The sequence below is a fragment of the Sceloporus undulatus genome, chromosome 3, assembly GCF_019175285.1.
Source record: "Sceloporus undulatus isolate JIND9_A2432 ecotype Alabama chromosome 3, SceUnd_v1.1, whole genome shotgun sequence".
NCBI lineage: Eukaryota > Metazoa > Chordata > Lepidosauria > Squamata > Phrynosomatidae > Sceloporus > Sceloporus undulatus.
Genome location: NC_056524.1, coordinates 40,584,581 through 40,608,034, shown reverse-complemented (window position 1 = coordinate 40,608,034; position 23,454 = coordinate 40,584,581). Strand labels below are relative to the sequence as shown.

Below are 23,454 nucleotides of genomic sequence, written 5' to 3'. Positions count from 1 at the left end.
AAACTGTTGTCCTCACAGCATTCTATAAATATTGCCATGTTTAAAATGTTCCATTTCTTGTTTTGCAATTTCTAGCTTTCTGATTCATGCCTCTCAAATTCCATGTGCCTATTATATGCATTGTGCAGCTTGGACTTTCCTTTCACGTCTGTATATGCCAGCAGGTCAATGTCCTTTTGTCATTCGACACAGTACCATTTCTACTTAAGACTGAGTGCTTTCAGACCTGGGAATCTCATCTTCCAGCACTACCTCTTCCGTAATTTTGGATTATCTCATCATAAGGCTTTCGAGGCAAAAGTCGTTCAACAGTGGTTTACTAGTGCCCCCTTCTGAACAATACTAAGCAGGGTTAGATCCTCTGTCAGTATTATAACCCTATGCCACACATACAATTGCTGCTCACAATGTTAAGGTCTTTGACAGATTTAGTTTGGCTCATTAGACAAAGTCTGTCTGACTTTGGAGACTTTATCAGTAGCAAAGCTACTATCAGCATACATCACAGGAGTACACAACCCCACCTTTACTGAATGCTAGTGGGCAGTGCCACATAGGGATGTACCATCACTTTAAAAAGAAGTTGACTCCCCAAACCAACCAATCTCAAACCCCAATTTATGGCAAAAGAAGCTATCCTAACATGACCTTACCTTAGTCTGATTTTCCTTCAACACGGTTGCTTAGACACAAAGGAGGGGCCTTGAATGCTGGCATATGATAATCTACACACCCAAAGCTGACAGATATATTAATCGCTACGTCCCAAAGCCCAGACTGGGAATACTGAGCTCTTGTGCTTACTTCTGAGTCATGCTAGCAGTTGAATTTCATTATTTCTGGCCAACATTTAAAGGGATGGGGAAGACATTAGGATATATATTAAAAGAGGTGCTGGTGTCTATTGTATAGACAATATACCAGGGTCCAATTCCCTGCTGAAGCATAAAAACCCACTGGGTGGCCTTGGGCAAATCACACTCTTTTAGCCTCTGAGGATCACAATGGCAAACCCTCTCTGAGGAAATTTGCCAAGCAAACCCTTTAGGGTTCACTTTAGGGTTGTCATTCATAAAAGATGACTTGGAGGTGCATAACAACAATTTATGGCTCATGGGCTACACTGTACCCTTCTCTGTCTTACATATTTTAGATAGGATGTAGCTAGGAATGTAATTCTTTACTAATTTTGTTATTGATGGTAGCAGAATAGTAGCAATGTTCTTCCTTTTCTGAAAAAGATTTTTAAAACTGTGTAGTTTTTGAAGACTGCAGAAAATCTGGTGCAAAATTTGAACACAAATTGTTTTGCTAAGAAAACAGCATTTTCTGTTCAGGAAACATTATTTTCTGCACAGAAAATAATATATCTGTGGAGCAAAGCTTGAATTTGTTTGAATACAACCTTTATGTTATCCTGCACACAATTATCTTGAACTGAATGAGATTTATTAGGAAGTTAATACTGTAAGAACAAGTCATATTAAAGTCAAAATCCTATACTTTACCTAAGAGTAAATGTAAACTAAATTCAGCTAGTGCATCTGCACTACAGAAAAAAATCCAGTTTGACAGCACTTTTAACTGGCATGGTTCAATGCTATTGAATTCTGGGATTTGTAGTTTGTTGTGGCACCAGGGCTATCTGACAGAAGGCTACATATCTCACAAAACTACAAATCCCAGAATCCCATAGCATTGAGCCATGACAGTTAAAGTGGTGTCAACTTGGATTATTTCTACAGTGTGGATGTAGCCTTAGACCCTATATAAATGGGCTGAAAAGGCTGGCCTGTGGGTGGAATCAGGGTGCAGCGTCCTGAAGATGGACACCTTGACCCCATTCCCAGGGCATCAGGATGCTGTGTGCCTTTCCAGCTGGTGCTGCATCCAGATGATGCAGCACCAAAGGGGCACCATATAGCCATGCTGACGTGACTTTGACACCCTTTAGAGGAGCTTTTTGCGGCTCCTTTTTTGCCCTCCAAAGGCCGAATCGGAGCAACAGCATGAGGTTGCCATGATCCTGATCTGACCAGGAAAGAGGCGGCCTCCCGCCACCCCTTAGGAGCAGTCTGCAGAGGCCCTTAGTCTCACTAAATAATAGCATACTGAACTGAGTTTGCTCCTAAACAAGTATTTCATCTTAGATACATTTTGTTATTTGTTTAACTGAAAAAGTCACATGTGGAATTTCTATGGAACATAAAACAACATGGTATGGTATTGCCTTTTATTTTATTTTACTCAAGGTAAGTCAGATGAGCATGCCAAATCATATGCCCATTGAAATGTTTAGGGGCTAACTGTTCTAGACACATTTCTGGAAGGGTTCACATTAATCCCTGACCTCTCCCTCTCTGAATGTTCACAGTGCTGTGTGCAGCATCATTTCAGCTATAATTATAAACATTGACATCTTTTACACAAGTTTGTGTTCCTATAGAAAAATAGAGCTTACAGAAACTTCAAAAAGCAGCACAAACCTGTTTCTGGACCCATGCTGGAATTGTAGGATGCCAGTAAAAGCAATAGTAACGTTGCTCTTTCTCTTTCATAGTGTTTTTAGTAAAAATATGTGATGAAAGTGTGACATCATGGCCTAGCAAATTTCTGTGCCTCGGCTGTGTCTCTTCATTGGCTGCTCCATGGTTTGCTGGGGCTGGATGACTCCCAATGCAATTATGTCAGTCTTCGTGTTTTACCTTCCTCAATGTCATGAGGGAGAGTGGAAGCAGAAATGCAGGGATGCTTCTTTTGATGATAGCCGTTCAAAAGGGGGTAATGTGTAATTCAACCCTGAATTTTGTCAGAGCTGTATGTGTCTTCCTTTTTCATCATACTGGGAGCCCAAAGGAACCGTGTAAGTTCATTCATTTTGAAATCCTTGTACCTTTCATGTTTTTGCATTCAGGTCTTGAAGGACATCTTGTTTTGCTGGGCGAATTACCAAAAGCAAAAAACTATCAGAGTAGGAAGGAGCTTGAGATACATGCATCACTATGTGTTTCCTTCATTTCTCACTGTAATCTTAGATGGGAGAGTTAAAATTTCTGAGATGTAATTTCATGATGAATTATGTGTAGCTTTTTGCTTGTTGCATATTAGAGTGTATACGTTTCTGCATTTTAAAGGAATAGTTTTAATGGCACTGCAGGTATAGGTAGAGTGAGATAATGTGATTAAAGAGCAGTCCTAGATCCATTGTCCTGTGTATAAGTCTCACTGAACTTAATGAGTCTTACATCTAGCTAGACATAGTATGGGTTGCTCTGTAAAGATGTTAGAAGCATGAAAAGTGATTGATAGATTCTTGGGGCTAATATTCACTTCTAGTGAGGTGCAGGATAGATGACTTTCATTGGGGTATTGATGCAAAAATATTAAAACTCACACCATGTGCATGGTGGTTGCAATGAAAAGGAGGTGGCCATTTGTGATTAATGTTTTCAACATAGTTGTAGTTATGTCTTGTTTGGTATCATAGTCATCCCTGGCCTGAAGAAGATGTTGCATCTTTAAGTAATGGGAAGAGCAGATGTGAATTTGACCATCAAAATGCTGCACAAACAGGATGAACACTTTTGCTTTGTAGATGTGTTCACCTGTTTTACAGAGGCAACTATAATCTCTCATCAGAAATTGTTTTCAGAGGCGCTTTTAGGTTAATGTTTAGCCAGGGATCACATCCCCCCCAAGATTGAGGAAGCAATAACATATCAATAATCTAAAACAGAGAAAAGCAGCAACAAATCTAAGCATTACATTCATAATTAGGTTTGCAATTCCAAACACTCATTCTAAGGCACAGATTCTTAAACTCTGGTTTTCCTGATATTTTGCACTTTACTTCCAAGAAGTAATAGGCAGTATGGCCAGTGCTCAAGAATTCTGGGAGTTGGAAGTCCCAAACATCGGGAGAACTAGCATTTGTCAAGCAGTTCCTAAGGAATAAAAACCATTGACATTTATGAAATGTACTTCTGTGTGAACATGTTCAAAATTGTAAGTATAAATGTATCTAGAAGGAAAGTAGCTAGAAACCATCCAGGCAAGTTGGCAGGTGGGAGACTGAAAGCAGAAATGTAATAAAGTAGGGGTGCTTTTGAGCAGACTTTCTCATTATCTTTCTGTGGCTTTACATCCATTATTACAGTCAGCAAATGTTTCTTTTTGGTATAGAGCTCCCAGCAACAGGCTATGTTGGCTAGGAGATTTGAAAAGCTATAATTCAAAAAAGTAACTTTAAAAAAATCTACCCATTAGAATTACTACAGTATTTTTTAAAAAAAAAAATCAAACAGTCTAAACTTTCAGTATGCATAAATCACCGACACCAAGGCACTTGTTTGCCTTTGCTCCAAACAGAAAAGCATTTAAGGAAATGTGAAATAATGTCAGGACTAGTGTGAGAAGCATCTGGGTTTTTTTGTTTTTTTTTTTGTTTGTGTAACAGATTACTGACTTAAGCTATGATACTTTTTAAAGAAAGTGTAACAGAAATTTCAGGAAACTTAGATTTCTAGGTTTGGCAGATCAATAGGATTAGCAAGAGGACCTAGTAATTGAAAATCCATAAGTTTATTTCCAGTTGTCGACAAAGGAAAACATTGAACTCAGTGGAATTCAAGTTCCAAAAAGCTGAGAACCCCGAACAAGACAAAATGGCTCTTTTTATATTATTCAAGACAAAGAAGCTTCTTCAATACACCTGATTGGCTAATTACAATTTAAACATACAGAATTCTTACAATCAGAACAGAAATACATGCATACATTAAAACTGCATCATCACTATTTACCCCCTCCTGTAGGAATTCAGTGGAATTCATCCTAACCTTGCTTCTGAATGTCAACTATGTATCCTTATCTCAGTAGTTTATGTTATGTCTTTCTACTGGTGCCAGCTTCCATCTAGGTCAAGATGCACTCACTATCCCTTTGCTCTAGTAACTCCAAGCCTTTATTTCAAAAACCATCTCTCTGGCTGACAAAGGTGACTCCATCTTTCTATAGTTTTTATATTTCAAAAAGGAATTTCCACCACAAAAGCACACTCACACAGAATTAACAAGGGGAAAAGAAAACATATTTGTGCCTTCATTTTAAACCTCTCTTTATAGCAAAAGCCAAATAACTCAGGTATGAACTGGATTTTTAAAAAAAACCCTCATGAACAAACAAGAGAACCCAATCCTTTGCAAACTAATATTGTTCTTTGGTGAAAGGAAGTAACCTTCTGGCCTCTGCTTTGTCCACACAAGAAATCATGTGTTAGTCGATGATGGTGCTTGTTTCTTTTGCATACTATTCCATTTGTTTTTTTGCCTTATATTAGATACCTGTGCAAGATTTTACCTGTTGCATGGTCCTTACCTGGCATGTCGTGTAAAGGGGAATAAAATTAAAGAACAGTGCACAGATAAAGTACATGAAACACACATACTGTGGATTACATTGATTTTTCTGTATTTTTCCATCTTGCTCATTGCTCAGGAATGGTTCTGCATGTTACATCTTGTTAATATCGAACAATGTTTTGAATGTCAATATCTATACTACTGTGGTTTTCTGTCTTCACACATTTCCCATGATGTGGGAGTTATTTTCCTCTGGCAAGATCCCACACTACTGCAAGAGTGTAGATACCCCACTATGTGCTCAGCCCTGTCATTAGGTTTTACTTATTTATTTTATTTATATGCTGCCTTTCTTCCAAATTGGACCCAAGGCAACTCACAAAATATGCTTAAAAATGACAACAACAACAAAACAGTACAATTTTAAAACACAATTAAAACACCACATTAATACAACAAGTTAAAAATGTAAACTCTTTAAAAGGTACTAAGCTAAAAATATAAATTCATTAAAAGCATACCAAAGCAAACACTGCAAGAAAAGGCCTCCATGGGCATAATTACATAGTAAAAGCCTGCTTGAAAGAAAAGTTTTTTGCCTCCTGGGAAAAGGAGAACAGGGGAGGGGCCAGCCTAGTCTCACATGGAAGGAAGTTCCAAAGGTGAGGAACAGAATGACATAGGTGACTTGGGCAGCACTTTTTGGATGTAACCATATAGGTGACATTACACTGAGTAACATGCTTTGAATGAGGGTTGAGTAGGTGCTACACTATTTTGCCTTATGTAGCAAAAACAAAACAAGACAAAACATAAAACCTTAGATTAACCCTGCATGACATTTGTGCAGCTCTTGTGGAATTTAACTCATAAGACAGATGCTGATGAAATGTTGGGAGAGACCATTTGGAAGAAACACTCCCATACTATCTTCAGCAGTTTGGGATCATCGGTGATATAGGGGTCACTTAGGAACTTCATGTCCTCAACATAAGGGTAAATACATTTCATCTCAACCCCCCCCCCAAAAAAAACCCAAGTTCTTGAAATTTTCTAAGCTAAAAACAAAACCTTAACACTTAAGACCCAAAATATTTTGGCTAACTCACAAACAGACATTCTTGCTTGGAAAAAGTCCACCCCCCCCCCCCCCCAAATCTACAGTGACAACTGAAGCTAATCATAGAAAGAACATTTTAGGAGAGTGTTACATGACATCATTTTCCAAGGTAATCAAAACATCATGACATTTTAACACTGTGGGCTCTGGTCCCACCACATCACTGAGGATTACACTACTTTGATGGTCACTTATAGATATATGAAGAACATTTGAAAATTTTCTTATCCTCATTTAGAAATAGTATCCTGATGCACTGGACACTCATTAAGAAGTTGGTTAACTGTTATGAATTTTTATTTCACAATTTTTGCAAAGAAAAAAGGTTACAGTGTGCAGAAAAACTGTTTTATACAAAAACTATGTTTTTGGATCAGTGTTTCAGTGCAAACCCATCACATTATCATGGAACTCTGAGTTTTTGCACAAAACATCATTTACAGGAACCAAATGAAAATGTTTACAAAGTCCCAACATGAAAATCCTCATATAGTTTGCAAAATTCAGGTAATTCACCTAGCAGGGAGAAAATCTGAAGTGAATCATTCTTGAATGTAAGAATGAAATATGTGAAGATCAACAGCTCTAGCCACTGTGGTTAGTTAGATGTTTGAAAGGGCTTCTGCTTGCATTCCATTCAGTTATCAAAAACTATTGGAATCCTTTTTTAAACTAGTGCCATCACTTTAAAAAAGGCCTATATCTTGCATTACCAAATGTATGGCTGGCATGTAGCTATACTACATCTCTTGGCACAAAACCCATAAACTCCTTCATGCTATTTTTGTGCTGGTGGAAAGTGGGGCGGTAGCAGTTTCCCATTGTTAAAACCACTGTGTTGACGCCATTTTATTTTTCCCCGATTACAATGACAATAATTTCTGTACACAGATTGTTTACGGGTGGGTGATATATCCCAAGTGCCAGCAAACTATGTCTTAAGAGAGTTTAAATAAAATAGGTCAGTGCAGTTAGTGTACATAGTGTAGCCTACATATCCAGAGGTAGCCATGTAGGCCATATTACAAAATGCAATAACATCTAAAATTCACAAAACAATGATACCTTCATTGGGCCAATAAAAATGCATAAAATAGTCGTCACAAACTTTTGAAGCACCACTGGCTTCTTCATCAGGCAAAGGTGTTAAAAAGAAAAAGAAAAAAAATGCTGATATTAGTCAAGATGTTGGTTGCATTTTGTCAAGATGTTGGTTGACAATTCCTGAACACTAGCTGCATCTTAATAAGGGTTTAATGTTAAAATGGTTGTACATGTTGCTAGAGGCAGAAAGATAAAACATATTCTCTCTTCTATATCATTCCATATAGCATAGGTGGGCAACTTTGATCCATCTCGGGAACATTTTAGCCCTCTTGGGTTCCTCTGCAGCTGGGATCATGCCAAAAATATGGAGGGTTTTTAAAAACCAATAACAACCTGTAAGTGACCAAAAGATCCTCATTTTTCAGAAACACAGAGAATAGCATATTTTTGCTAAAGCAGTTGCTAGAATGCAATTTTCTTGTGCTAAATAACCCCAAATTACATATTTTTGCATAAAGTGATAGTGAGAACCAAGAGGCTGCCAAAATGTATACAGCAACATATTTCTGATTTCTGCCATAAAATATCAGTGGGGCTTTATCTCAGGTGTATGGAATAGCAGTCTCTTCTAAGAAGGTTACCCAGGGACGTGCCATTAGATGCAGCTTTATCTTCGGCCTGTCTCTGTGTGCAAATAGTAATCTGTCCAACTAGATGGACAGATCTTCTGACTTAGTACAAGTCAGATTGCTATATTTATAACAACTTTGAGGGTCCATGAAGATTTAGAATGTAAAGATTATGATAATAATGAAAGTTTCTATTTATATTGTGTGCCAGTTGTTAGAAAGGCAACAGTTTAAAGTCCCTCAGTGCACATAGTTAATTTGTGCAATTCATTATCTAGGAAGGTGAACGTTTTTGATCACTATTCTTTTCCCATCACCATTTTTTGAAGGACCTGAATGAAAATAGGCATATGGAAATGATTATGAGTTTGATACAGTGACACACATGGGTGGGTGGGAGTGTTCTTCAATATTTTTAGATGTTTAGGTTCTTCTAATGTGGTTAGACAATGGCTGGATGTTGCAGGGTTTGGAAGTTTGGAGAGGACTTCTGGGGCCACAAGGTAGGCATCAGAGCTACAACTTTGCCTACCCCTGCTGTAACAGATACTATTGTAATGGGTCCAAGAAAGAAACAGATAAACCATGTGAGGAGAGGCTCTTAGCTGTTGGGAATAAGGTAATGTATCTCGCCTTTTATTTTTATAATGGTGAATACAGGGAAATGAGAGAAAATGCTTTCTGTTTCATTTGTCCTGAGTAGTGGGGACAAGAGGCTTGGTGTGAAGAAGTTAAATAAAATTATCAGGATTAGTTGGATGGTTGGGATTGGTTGCCTTTAAAAAAAAATGCTAGTAAAAATGAGTGAGGGAGCTGTCCCTTCTCAATTCTTGCCTTTCTACTTTATCAGATGTTATACTAGCCCTGCTGCTAACTGTGATAACTGAACATGAGAAAAACATGCACACCCTTGGCTCGGTTCCGTCTTCTTTTCCTAATGAATAGATTTGGTACAGGGACAAAAAGTGTTAGGTTGAGTTTACAACTTGGACCACTAGTTCCTTGGCAGTGACTACTCCCCCCCCCATGTTACAAGGTGGTTGTGTCTCCTTTACTTGAAGTGGGGATGGTTAGTGCTGGAGCCCATAGCTTGAAAATTTTTAAAAAGTTATGCTATCAGCAACCAGATATTCCAGTGTGGTCCTAGGATCAAAAGTGCTATTTATATGAGAATAGCAATACAGTGGCCACTGCTATTTGACATTACCAACGACAGAGGCAACTGGACTCCTCCATCTTATGTATGGGCTTATTTGATAATTAAGGAGCTACACCCATCACTACATTCATTCAAGTCTTCTAGAACACTCCTGTGGAGACTGGACTTTTCAACCACTCAGTTGAATGTTTATTGTTGGAAGCCTGTTTGGCAATTCAAGATAAGACAGCAATAGAAAGGCAACTCCCACTTGGTATACTGTTCAATACAATGCAGGTTGCTTGTCAGTTCTGTTGCTGACAAACCACTCCCCTTGACTCCATAGCAAAATCTCTCTCTCTCTCTCTCTCACACACACACACACACACACGCACACACTTTTGGAGTTTTGTGTTAAAACTTTGCTGTCTTCTACCAAATGTTGGTGGTTTTGTGTGTGAGTGTATGTGTGGATTGGGAGTGGATGTCTAGCCACTTCTGGTTCTTCTTTTTGTCTTTGCATTTTAACACCTGGTATGGCCCATGAAACCCTGGTTGAAAGTTTTGTGCTTTGGATCATTGGAAGTTGCCTCCTCCTGTTGTAGAGCTTAACTGAATACACAGTGGAGAACAGTGTCCACTCAGCTTATCCCCAACCCCAATGGCCCCATCATATCATATTCAATACATTCACTTGTTCATTTTCAGGCTTAATTTAAGTTGCAAGTCATTTCACAGCTGAGATTCTGTTCATTCAATAGTTTCTTCAGGCATCAGGCAAAAAGTTATATTTCCAAAACTGCTTGTCAACTGTTTTTGTTTTTTTATTTCTTGCTTTACTGTGTCTGCAAAACAGATTATCCTCCTTTTTATTGATTATTGTCCCGCTTTACTGATGATTCATTTATTCCTTGAGTGATGTTCTATTTATTTGAGCCCTTTTCCTCGCTTATGTTTGTTTTTCAGTTTATTAGTCTTCAGCGTGATGTTTATTTTTTGACAGAGCAATCCTATCATTTCCCCCCTCAGATTTAAGTCCTTCTATGTTGAACTGAGCTTATTCAGAAGAACCTATGCATGGGGATGCAGTATAAGAATGCAGTTCTTAATTATGCTTTCTTTGAAGTTGGTTCTACCAGGTTTTCCATGCTCTGCAACTCATGTGATGTGGACTATGTTGTTATAATTTGTTGATATGATGATAAATATGTTTAATATTTTAAATTCTGGAATATTCTACTGTTATCTGTGAGCTGGTCAGGCTAGAATGTTAAATACCTTGTGAAGAAATGAATTGTGGTTTTGGAATAGAAAATCTGTTGCACAGAACTGAACAGGAATAAAACTTAAGAGTTTATTTCTCTTAACAACAGTCCTACTGCTTAGTAGAAAATATCCACACCGGAAAGAATTACACCTAATTGCACTTGCTTACCTGCCTTTGGCTTTGCCTGCTGTGGCCTTGGACCCAACCTGGTTACTGTACTCTTAAAACCTCCTCCCCTCCTCTACAGAATGTGACCCCTGAGAGCCTTCCTAAATTGGAAATTGTTCCCTTGGCTGAAAATGGTTCTCTATCTCCAATATATTTGATATACTGATGTAGTACAGTTGGATTTGTTCCCAACTAGGTCATTTATCAGCAAGGTGGGCGAGAGTCCCAGAAATACCCAATGATTACAACATAATGTTTGAGTACCAGCAATTCTTTGATTAAGGAGACAGAAGGGAAAACTATAACAATTACACTGAAATTGTGAGGATGGCATTATTCTCTCCTTTCCTTTGTACAGAGAATGACAAAATGACACCTTGGTGTCATTAAAGGACCTTCACTGACTTCAGTAATAAATATTGGAAAGAAAACAGAAGAAAGGAGTCATTTTATCATCTATCCCAGCATGTCATTTTGGGGGGTGGTTGTTGCAGAGATCAATATCCTTTTATACTAAAGGTGGGTCCTGTCTTGCCTCTTGTTTCCATAGCAATATCCAGGCTTCTAGGACCTTTTAGAGAAGCATCCACATGTGCTCAGGTGACTCATAAATGACATGTACCTATTTTATTGTGGGAAGACAACTGGATGTGTTATTTTGAGGACGGAATGTAACAGTTTCTTCCACTGTCATTCAAATGAGAGAAGGCTATTTCATAATGATTTAAAGTAAGGCATTAGAAAGCCAGCATTGTCATGTTATATCATATCCTATTTCATTGTATTTCTTTCCGTAACAAATTGCTCTCAGGTGCCTTACATAAATACAGATAAAAAACAAAAATTATTTGTGTGTGTCTCTCTCTGTGTTTAAAATTAAAAGCAAAAGTAGCATAAAATATGCATTTAAACTAGCATAAATTATATGCAGCAGCAACAAGAGATCAAAAATGTTCCATAGTGATAAAACAGTAAACCAAGTAGAAAAAATATTTCGCCATTTAAAAAGTTTGTTGGAGGATGTACCTGTCCCTTAAATTTATACCTCACTTTTCCATCAAACAATAGCACTCTAGACATTTATTAATAACATTCAAATAAATGTTTTTGTTTGCACAAAATATATATTAGAATGGGAATTGGGGAGTTCCTCTGCAGTGGGCATTCCAGTAATAGGACTATTACTGACAGGGCCCACTTTGGATTCCACTGAGGATCTGGGCAAAGAAAATCCCTGTGCATTTTGGTTATTTTTTGCAGGGGAAGGAAATCCACAGCTATAAAGGATCTCTTTCTGTCCCATGGTGGCAAATTGAGGTCTAATTCAAATGTGTAAAAAAATAATAATACTACACTGCCTGGAATGAGTCACTTAGCAATGGTATTACTGTTTTAAAAGATAAACAAAAGTAAGAAAGCACTTCATGTATTCATTTTAGCTCAAGCTTTTCTGGCTATTAAAGAACTATGAAAGAAGAATGAAAAGATTCGGGCTAGGATGGATTTGGTTTTGGAACATTCCAAAGGGTTAAAAGGAAAAAACATGTGAAGCCACCAGAAGGGTAATAATAGTTTTTCAAACCCTTGTACAAGCAACATCTTCTTGCTAACTGCCAGATGTCTGCGCCCAGCTGGAAATGTATCCAAGCCTACATAGTCAAGCTGTGAAAATCACTCCACAGCTGTGGCTATGGTAAAATCACAATTTATACTTGCCAGGAATATCATGCAGGTGTCTCTCTCTGAGGGACAGGTCATTAGATGTCCCTAATCCTGTCAACTCATCTACATCAAAGCACATAGGACAGAAGTGCTATTCTGATTGTTAATGTGGCTTATTCTGAGCCACTGTTCAAATAATCTTGGTGACATTTTTTATACTGTTGGGTATGGGTGTTTCCAAGGAGCTAATCACTTGGCTATTCAAATCGGCTTACCTCTATCTTGTTTAAAGCTTAATTTGGGTGGCATCCTGATCTTGTCAGAAGGCTTTCGTCACCAAATTTGCTGCCCAAATACAGCCCGGCTCCATCTCTGCTTCCAGGAGCGCTCCACTGGCCATTTTCTTAAATCAGAAAATTCCTGGATTCAAAAAGAACTGTGTGGAATCCAATGTAATACCATCTATAGAGGAGTGGAAAGCTAAAATATGTGAATATACAGTAATGGATAGATTATCTATGTATGCTGTAGGAAATACAACTAAGCAATATGAAAAAAATGGGTGAAAGTTCAAAAACTTTGGTGTTAAAAGATTTCTAGAGTATATTCTTTATTTCTTTTGAGAATTGATTGAAGGATTATAGATGTATATAGCTAATTGTATATTGGTTGTTATATTTGTGTCTTTTTGTTTTGTTATATTTTTAATGTATATAATTTTTTTAAAGAAATACAGTGACTTAAATCCAAAGGCTAAACCTAACTAGCATAGACTCCTGGAATTAATGGCAACTTCATAAGGCAACACTTTTACATATGCTTCATTGATTCAGTGGGTCTTTTCTAGTTGGGATTAATTGTTACATTTCAGCCAAAGCCTCTTCCCATGGTCCACTGCCTCATCCATCTCATTATATTTGCATGCTCTCACTTATCTGCTCTCAGTATACCAAGTACACCGACAAAATATGTTTTGAAGACAACAGGGCTCCTGTCAGCGGAGTGTTATTTTTCTGCAAATGGTGAGGGTGAGACTGGTGCTCATCAGGGAGAGAATTCCCTCTGAATGGCACTAAATGCACCTGACAGTCTGTCTGCCATCTCTTCCTCCCTGGGGTGTTTCTTTCAGTACAATTAACGTGTCTGGGCTGATGGAAGAAGGCCTGATGTTCTTCTGAAAGAGCACTCAGAGAGGTAAGGAGAGTGTGGTGATGGCAGCAGTGGCAGAGAGGGGTGGAAAAAAGAGCAGCGCAGTGTATCCCAGACATTTTGCACAACTGCCAGCATCACTTCTGTGTGAAGGAGGGAGGCTTCAAAGAGAAGTGAGGAAGCCTGTCTTTTCCCTGTTCCTGCAATGTGAATGTAGATCTAACAGGGCTGAGCCATTACATTCACAAAGAGCAACTCTCACTTACTCCCTCCCTCCATTATCTTTCTCTCCTTCCTTACTTCCTTCCCTCCCTCCCTCTTGAATGATTTCTCAGGAGAGACATTAGAGCTTTTTGCCCATCAGCCAAAGTTGGAGGGTTTCCATGACAACCAGGCAGCTGGTGTCTAGACACTGTGAGGGATGCCTTGCAACAGAGCCCTGATTCTCATTTCCCTGCACACCCTTTACATTGAAAAGCAGGAGGGAAGACTCACATTGCCTCCCCCTTCCTTTCCATTTACAACATGCAGGCGCCTGTGTACACCCAGGCACCCATGACACATGATGGATTCTCCATCCCTTAGAGAAAAGGGGTGGTGGCAGCAGAAAGAATCCCAAATAGAGCCCACCTTGATCCAAATTGAAGAAGCAGGGAGGTGGTTACTGTGATGGATTTGAAGACCATTTAATTGGATCAGAAAACAGCAAGCATCTTTTAGGACAACACAAAGAGCTCCTTTGCCCCCATAGAGAGGGCATGCTTATCAAATTTGCAGGTTACTCCAAATTAAGAGGGGTAGATAATACCGCAAAGGACAGGGTCAGCATTCAAAATGGCCTTAACAGATTAGAAAGATGGGCCAAAACTAAGAAAATTAATTTCAATAGGAGAAATGTAAGGTACAGTGTGCTCACACTGTACACGGGTGCATCATATGCGGCTTCCAGCCTACACAGAATCCACATGGGGGGAAAACAAAGGTGTGCAGGCTTGCAGCACATGTGCCACACCATACCATGGGCTCGCACCCTATTATTTTCAATGGGGCATGAACATACATGCATTTGTAGTTTTTTGTGGGTTTTTCAGGCTAGGTGGCCATGTTCTAGAAGAGTTTCTTCCTGATGTTGCACCAGCATCTGTGGCTGGCATCTCCAGAGAATGCTTGCCTGGAAAAAGTATATACTGTGTGAGCCTGGGAATATAGGAGTGATGTGCATGAGTATTGTTCTGTCGCTGATGGCAGGCCTCAGGCTGGGAGGCTAATGCAAAAGAGGATTAATGTCTGCTAATTGGTGATCATTATCTGCTGGGAAAGCCCCTGACATTGAATGGTTTCCCATTTGAATTTGCTGAGTCCTCATTTTGCTATTGTTCATGACTGATAGCCAAATTTTGTTCACTACATAAAGGAAGGGTCCACTGTACTACACTTAGGGAGTGTAGTGAAATGCACAGGTATAGGATGGGGGACACCTGACTTGACAACAGTACATATGAAAGGGATCTCAGAGTCTTAGTGAACCTTAGTGCTTTGATTGTGTGTTCCTGCATGGCAGGGGGTGGATTGAATGTCCATCATGGTCTCTTCCAGCTCTATGAGTCTGCAGTTCTATGTCTCTATATTCAATATTTCATTAGAGTTAGGAAAATTGGTCCACTGGAGAACAATTGTTATGGGTATGGTTGTTTTGCAAACTGGAGAGAAATATCCTATTTCTGGTACACAGATTTTGATGCATACAATCAGGATAAATCATAGGATGTTGCATACCTGGAGTGCCATTAGTCCAATACAATACCTTTATTCTACAGCAATTCAACTGCATTATTGAAAGTGTCACCTATGCTTGATTTTACCTATTATATACATACAACTTTTCTGCCAAAGCATTTGAGTGGTTTACATTTTATAAGAATGGCTCCCAGCCATTGAGACAGGTTACAAAAGGATTGAAAAGGAAGAGAAACACAGCAAATTCAAATATCAGTGTTACATAATGGCCAGTTGGAATGGGCACTGCAGGTGTCAGCTATGAGGCAAGGAGCCAAATTTCATGTTATCACTGATGAACGAGGCAGTTCTTGGAAGGAGAAGACAAAAGGGTGATGTGTTTTGGACAGCCTGGTGGCATCCTAATTCATCCCTTCAGAGCCAGGATCAGTTTCAACTTCATTTTATGTGCTCGTCATGTTTTGAAACATGTCTCTGCAATGATAAACTCTCAATACTTCTTTAAAAAGGTAAAATACTTAGGACTGTTACAAAAAAACTACAGGCCATATTTGCTGGAGCTACATTCATTCAAAATATAAAATGGGTTATTAGAATTTGAATAGTAGCCCATTTAACCCAATCCTATATACCAATGCTGTATCTTCACTGCAGAAATAATCCAGTTTGTCACAACTTTCTCTGCCTTGGCTCAGTACTATGGAATTCTGGGAAGCGTAGTTTGTTGTGGCACCAGAACTCAGCTCTGGTGCCATAACAAACTGCACTTTCCAGAATTCCATACCATTGAGCCATGGCAGTTAAAATGGTGTCAAACTTGATTATTTCTGCAGTGTGGACACAGCCCCAAAATACTGACATAGGGGCTGTACATGTGGGTGGTGGGATGCCACCCCTTTTTGCCCCGGATCAGTGCTGGTCCAACCACATGCAGCAGCACCAATTCACTCCCTGCAGGGAGCAAAAAGAAGCTGCACTTTTTGGGTGCTGCACCGGAGGTGCGTCATCATAGTGTGCATGGTGTAAACAGGTGCGTGCCAAAATGGCACTCTGCAGGCAGCGGTAGGGCTTCGAGTGTTCAGCCCTCACCTCTGGCACTCGCCAGCACCAGTCTGTATAGCCCCAATCTGACAGTGGTCAGAAAACTAGGCAAATATCTCTGCTGTTCTGCAGTTGACATGATATGCACAGGGGTAGTTGTGTACTGTTTGTTTGGGTTCTTTCAACTGAATGCACTGGGCTAAATCTAGGCTGCCATGTGCTCTGTTGACTTTTAGTTTGTCCTATCTGTAAAATACTCAATAATCTCTCCATGGGAAAATATTTTTGTTTCTTCTTATAGACTTTTTCTCACCTCATAATACAGCAAAATTATAAATAGGTACAAAGCATGAAAATAGGATAGTTGGAGGTAGGCTTCTACCATATATTTCCTACCATCTTCCTGACTTAAGGATGTCAGATCTCAGGATCTGGCCCTTTATCTTCAGGCTTCACAGATCATATCTAGGCAGGAGATGAGGGTGCAAATTCTCAAGATTTGGGGGATTGTCTCTGGACAAGAGAAAAGGACCGTTCAAATCCCCAGTTCAACTAGCAGAGCAACACCTTGCAACAGTGTGCAAAGCTTAATTGATTCATTGCTGCAATAGACTATCCAGGGCGATCTATCTATTTTCTTTGCTTCCTCTTTTCCTCCCAGTTGTTTAAGCACTAGAACTCACCTTCCATTCTGCTTTCCATCCACTTTCTGGCTAGAAGCATGTAGGCTAAACTGAATATTCCTTATTCCTTCTCCCTAAGTAGATGAAAAAGCTTAATCCCCTCATTTAACTTTGAGATTTTTGCCTTAATTTCCACAAAACAGTTGAATGAGCAATTGTGGTTTGTACTTAGTGCATAATGTCTAATGACATTACCAGTGGTTCTCCCTAGATCTCGGTCTGGGACAGTCCTGAACTGGCAACCCTACCCTGACTTGGTTGGCCCTCTTGGTCGTCTTAAAAAGCAATGTTCAAGATTCTACTGTTATTCAGGAGAGTGAGTTAATGTGAGAATGTTTCTGATCTTCCCTATTTCTAGTCTATATTCATTCTAGAGAGGTTCATGTGGTTCAGTATTTCATGGAACTATTTTAAGAAGGATGATAGAACCTTCCTTTGTAAGAAGGCTGTTGGATAATGGGTATGTTGGTATTGTTTTCCATGTGTTTCTTGTTGTTATTGCTGTTTTAGTGCCTGTTCTTTTATTGAATGTCATGCTTTAACATGTGTTACAAACTAACTGCAAGACTTTCTGCACTAGAGTTTGGAGTTTTGGAGTCTGTAAAACACACACACATATTCAGAATGAATCTTGTTTCAGAGCAAGTGGCTGGCAGATTTGTCTCCATCAAAATACTATCTTTATGAGTTCCAACCAAAGGCAAATCAAATTTTAAATAAATATTCACCTAATGAAAGGCTGTGGACTTTATATCTAGCCTATAGATTTTCCATGAGCAAAGTTCCACCTTGATTCCAAATGAATTTACAGGAAAGTGAAGTCTTCAGGTCACTATGATGTTTATCACACTATGCTCTTAAAGAGCTACTATTCCAGTGTGACTCCTCTAGCAGCCTCCTGTTGCATGCTGGGATTGGCAGTTTTAAGGAGCTGAACTTCTCTGCCTGAGAATTCTAAATACCCCTCCTTAAAACTGCCAATCCGAGCATGCAACAGGAGGCAGCTAGAGGAGTCACACTGGAATAGTACCTCTTTAAGAGCTCGTCTGATAAACACCTATGACTTAGATACAAGGATAAAGGCAATGTTCTACAGTGGGTATCCCCCTTGGATACCAAAATCTGTGACTGCTCAAGCCCTTTTAAATACAATGGCCTAGTAAAATGCTGTCCCTTATATAGAATGGAAAAATCAAGGTTTGCTTTTTAGAATGTGTGTGTGTGTGTGTGTGTGTGTGTGTGTGTGTGTGTGAGAATATTTCCAAGTTGTAGATGGCTGAATCGATGGATAAAAAAAAATCTGTGGATATGGAGGGATGACTGTACTTTCTTAATGGTCAGAGTAAAGATCAAGGTGGATACACATCCATCAAATGGTTGATGCAAATTAAGGGAATGCTTCATTCTGAATGAGCAGTGTCAGCAATAAATATGAAAACCCTGAGGGACAAATCTCTTGAGGTTATTGTAAGGGGTCCATACTAATGATATAAATTATTTCTACTGTACCTGTGTTTGGTCACTTAAAGATTCCCCCCCCTCACAAACTCAAAACCAAAAGTCATTAGCCATACAAAGATAGGGAATGTGGGAAGGGGGGAGAGAAATAGAAGGAGAGATAGACTGAAAAGGAGAAAGAGATCTGTAGCAATATGCTGTTGTCTGCTCAAATGTAATTAATTCTGGCAAGTCAAAGAGAGCTTGGCAGGTCCCAAGAGACTGCATTTTACCCGGAAACCCACTCAACCTAATTTCACCAATGTAGGGCAGTAGAAGAACTTGGAGCACAGCCTGTAAGCCATTAACACATAGTGTAAGTGAAGCCATATGGGAATACTGCCCTACCTTGGAAATACTGCTCCTTCTGCTTGACTTTGTTTGATAGCAACCAATGCTGCATTTATTCCTAACTGTCATGTATTTACTGTTGTATGTTCCCTCACAACATCCTTGCCCTTTGTACAAAATATAGAGTGTGTTAATAGGCAAATTTGGATTTGGATTTCCTGCATGGCAGGGGATTGGACTGGATGGCCCTTGCGGTCTCTTCCAACTCTATGATTCTATGATTCTATGAAATATTTTTTAAGAAACTGCACCTAGGACTCTTCCTCTCAGTTACTATGGAGAAGAGCATTAAGTGATTATCTGATGAAGGGAGAGCACTGGTGGCGGGTCACATGTTTTAAATTTCAGTTATGTTGTTCCATGATTGGATAATGCCACAAAAACATAGCAACAATATACAGCATGCTGGAACTGGAAATGGCAGTGAAATAAAGATTATTTTGATCCTTTGAGAAGACACATCTTAAGATCAATACCTCCTTTATAATGCATTTGTAGTTCTACCACAAGTCACACTTTTGCGAAACACTAAGAAGGGAGTCAGCATAGCATAGTGGTTTGAGTGTTGGACTATGACTCTGGAGACCAAGGTTTGATTCCCCACATGACTGTGAAAACTTGAGCAAGCCACATGCTCTCAGTCTGAGGGAAAGACAATGGCAATCCTCCTCTGAACACATTTTGCCAAGAAAGTCCCATGATAGGGTTGCCTTAGGGTCATTGTAAGCTGAAAACAACTTGAAGACACACAACAATAATAACTACAAATTAAACCAAAGAATTATAAGATAGAGCCATGACAGTTAAAGTAGTGTCAAATTACATTAATTTTGCAGCATGGAAGCAGCCCTCATAGGCATTTGCCTCTTAATACAGAAATTCCATATATTTTATATTAAAATGCAAGGAATCTATTTGATTAAAATTCGTATGTCAATGGAACAAAATGAATTCTGCATGCCATGGCATACGATATATTAGCAGCACTGTAAATTGAATCAATACAAGAAATGGCCTTTACTACTGTTCAGGTAGAGGGCCAGTGTGGTGTAGTGGTTTGAGTGTTGGTTTGACTAGGACACTAGAGAATCAGGGCTCAAATCCCTGCTCAGCCATGGAAACCCATTTGATGACCTTGGATAAGTCACACTCTGTCTCAAATGAAGGCAAAGACCTCTGAACAAACCTCTGTCTTTTGTCATCTGAACAAACTTTGCCAAGAAAACCCAATGATAAGTCTGCCTTAGAGTCTCCATAAGTCGGAAATGAGTTGAAGGTATCTAACAACAACAATTGTGCAGGAAACCTTGACCTTTTCCCAGTGTAAACTCATACATTTGTGTTATTCTGACTATGGCGTGGTACAGAGTGCCAAAAACAGGTGCCTCCCTGGCGCCTCTCTTTACTTTGCAGGAGTGCCACAGCAAACAAATTGTGCGGCACTGCTGTGCAGCAAAAAAAGAGCGCCTGAAAGCGGCTCCTTTTTCTGGTGCTGCTGCAATGCAGCAAAGTGCCAGAGATGTCACAGTGATGTTGGCGTTTGGAAGTGGCACAGTGCGATGTCATCTTTACGCGCTCCATCTGGTGGGTGCGCTGCAGCTGCAGCGCCCTCATCACATGCAAGGGTTGCTGGGCGTGTGGGCGCTCCACCCACCAGTCAACCCTTGCACATGACAAGGGTGCTGCAAAAGGCCGTCTGTTCTGGGCCTATATAACACATTTCATTTTATACCCAGTTGCTTACATTATTTTTTCCTGTTTCAAGATAGCTCAAATACTAGTCAATCAATTAATCAATCTTTTATATTTGAAATACCTTGTATATTCAGTTCTTTGCCATGTTTCCTATACCCTGAACTCTGTTTAATTTCAGTCAGTGTAATCAATTCACTATAACTATCACTCCCAGTTCATCCTCAGAATCATCCGTTTCTATTGTTCTTTCTTGTTGTGTGCCTTCAAGTTGTTTCCAACTTATGGCGACCCTGTCGTATTCACTGACTGAAATTTCTTGGCAAGACTGAACAAATCTAACTTCCCATTGCCTTCCCCTGAGGCTGGGAGAGTTTGACTTGCCCAAGGTCATTCAGTGGGTTTTATGGCTGAACTGGGAATCAAACCCTGGTCTGCAGAGTCACAATTCAATGCACAAATCACTATGGCCCTTATCACATGTGAAAATTGGAACTCCAATCCAAAGTCATTCCAAAGGGAAGGGGAAGTAGATTCAATTCGAATCTAAGTCAATTTAAATGATTAATTATAACACGTGATGAGCGAAATTGTGGTCATTCCTGAGGCAAAGCTGAGCGAATGTAACATAAGTTATCATACCATGCAGATTCAACAATTCGAATTGGCACCCTTGCATATGCTCAGTGGGACTCTGAACGCATCAAGAACTTTTACACTTCCGGGGTGAAGAAGGGGGCCACTTCCTGTTTCATGTTTCGCGTGAATGCTAGCCTTACGTGAATGATTGCTTTGCATTTCTTCTTCCCTTCTATTTTATTCTATTTTTTTTATTGTATTTCAACAATTTAGCAATGCCCACAACTCCCGCCATGTGTGGTCTTGAGTATGTGTACGTGAGTATATGTGTGTGTGCGTGTATGGTGTCCAAATATACACATATCCACACACACACACACACACACACACACACACACACACAGAGAGGGTCAGAAGACCCCCGTGAATATGGGAAAACCGCAAATAACAAAAACACCATGTTTTTACCTGAGAGGACACCTTTCTAGGAATCTCTAGGTCCTCCAGTGCAACTCTGTGGTCAATGTCCTACAAACACTGACCATAAAACTGCACTGGAGGAGATACAAATGCCTAGTAGAGTATTCTCTCTAGGAATCTCTAGGTCTTTCAGTGCAAGTTTTAGTTAAAGTTGACCATAGAGTTTCACTGGAGGACCTAGATATTGCTAGAGAACATATTAATCAAATCCGTGAATAATCAAATCTGCAAATATCAAAGCCGCAAATATGGAGGGATGAGTGTGTGTGTGTGTGTGTGTGTGTGTGTGTGCGTGTGTGAGTGTATACACGTGTGTGTGTGTGTGTGTGTGTGTGTGTGTGTATGCACACATATATAGGAGGAGGAAGCAGAAGGATGGAGGGTGCAAACGGAGGCAAGATCGGGGTGACAGAAGAGGGAGGAAGAGGAGAAGGAGGAAGGAGAAGGACAGAGGGGGCAAATGGAGGCAAGATCAAGGTGACAGAAGAGGGAGGAAGAGGAGGAGGAGGAGGAGGAAGCAGAAGGACAGAGGGGGCAAATGGAGGCAGGAGTACTGGAAGCAAATGGCACAAAATTGCAGCACCGCATCATGAGAAATGTGGCACCTTGGAGGTTGTGGGAGGGTGTACCAGGACCGAAGCAAAGTTGAATTCCACACCAAGACCAATTCGAATTAGATTTGTATTGACCTTGGAAAAAGATTTGTCAATTTGCTAGTTCACCAAATTCACCTACTTCTGGAGTGACTTTGGATTGACTTAGGATAGGGCTCAGAATGGCTCTGCATAGACAGCAATCGTGTGTGATAATCTATCATGTGATATAAATGCCCATGATTGGGTCTGGATTGGCTTCAGATTGGAGTTCCAACAATCGTTGTGTGATAAGGGCCTATGCCATGCTGGCTCTCAATTTCTATTAGAACCCCCATTTCATCTGTAAATGTAACTAGAAAGGGCAAAGTGGCAGATGAGGCATGGAGCTTGTATTGCTGGGAGGTAAGGAAGCCTCCACAGTCAAAAGGTGGAAAATTTAAAATATTGGCCTGGCTCAAGAACTTTGCGCTCTTCAGGGAATGTGTCCATCCAGGTTTCTTTATAACTAGAGCCATTAACCTTAAGTCACGCACTTCTTTACAGTTCTGTGTTTGTACTTCCTAGATACTGTAGAAGAAACCAAACCTTCTGAAAGTGCCCAGCAGGAAGACGTGAAAGACAACGAGAGCGAGGCGGACCAAGAAAATGCCTGAACATTAAGAAATGACTCCCTGTTGCCCTGCCCTCCCCCTACTTTCCCATATTTTTCCTCCCTTCCTTGTTCCAATCTGACCCCTCTCCTACTCACACCTGTGAGTCTGTCTGTCCTCCTTGTCCCTTCTACCACCCACTTAACCCTTTTTCTCTCTGTGTGGCAAACATTTAAAGAAAAAAAAGCAGGAAAAAATCCCAGTCAAACAGTGTGGCTTAAACATTTTGTTTCTTGGTGTTGTTATGGCGAGTTTTTTGGTAATGATGATCCAATCATTTTGGGAAAATTCTTGCACTGTATCAGAATTGTTTGATCTGCGCGTGCGTGTGTTTGTCTGCCCACCATGAGTGCGCTCTTTCTCTCTCTTTCTCCTGCTTTCCCCCACTTCCTTTCTCTCTGTTCCAAGTGTGTGTGCAATGTTGCGTTCATCTGAGGAGTCCAAAACCTATTGAGTGAGTTAAGGGGAAAAAAAAGAACAAACATTTTTTCTTTTCTCCCTTTTTCAATGTGATGATGGACTGAACTATAGGAGACAAGACAAACCAAGCAGAAAAGAAGGAAAAAAAGAAAAAAAGAAAAACACAGAATGAGACTACAACCCCCGTT

The 23,454-nt window shown here is 39.8% G+C and overlaps 1 protein-coding gene across 1 annotated transcript in view; it reads left to right on the top strand.

Moving 5' to 3' along the window:
• GAP43 (growth associated protein 43) overlaps positions 1–23,073 on the top strand; it is a 98,521-nt gene extending 75,448 nt beyond the window's left edge. Inside the window, exon 3 of the mRNA XM_042456025.1 lies at positions 22,761–23,073. Coding sequence (XP_042311959.1) covers positions 22,761–22,849 — 89 coding nt within the window. The 3' untranslated portion in view covers positions 22,850–23,073. The remainder of the gene's footprint in view (positions 1–22,760) is intronic.
• Positions 23,074–23,454: the final 381 nt, after the last annotated feature.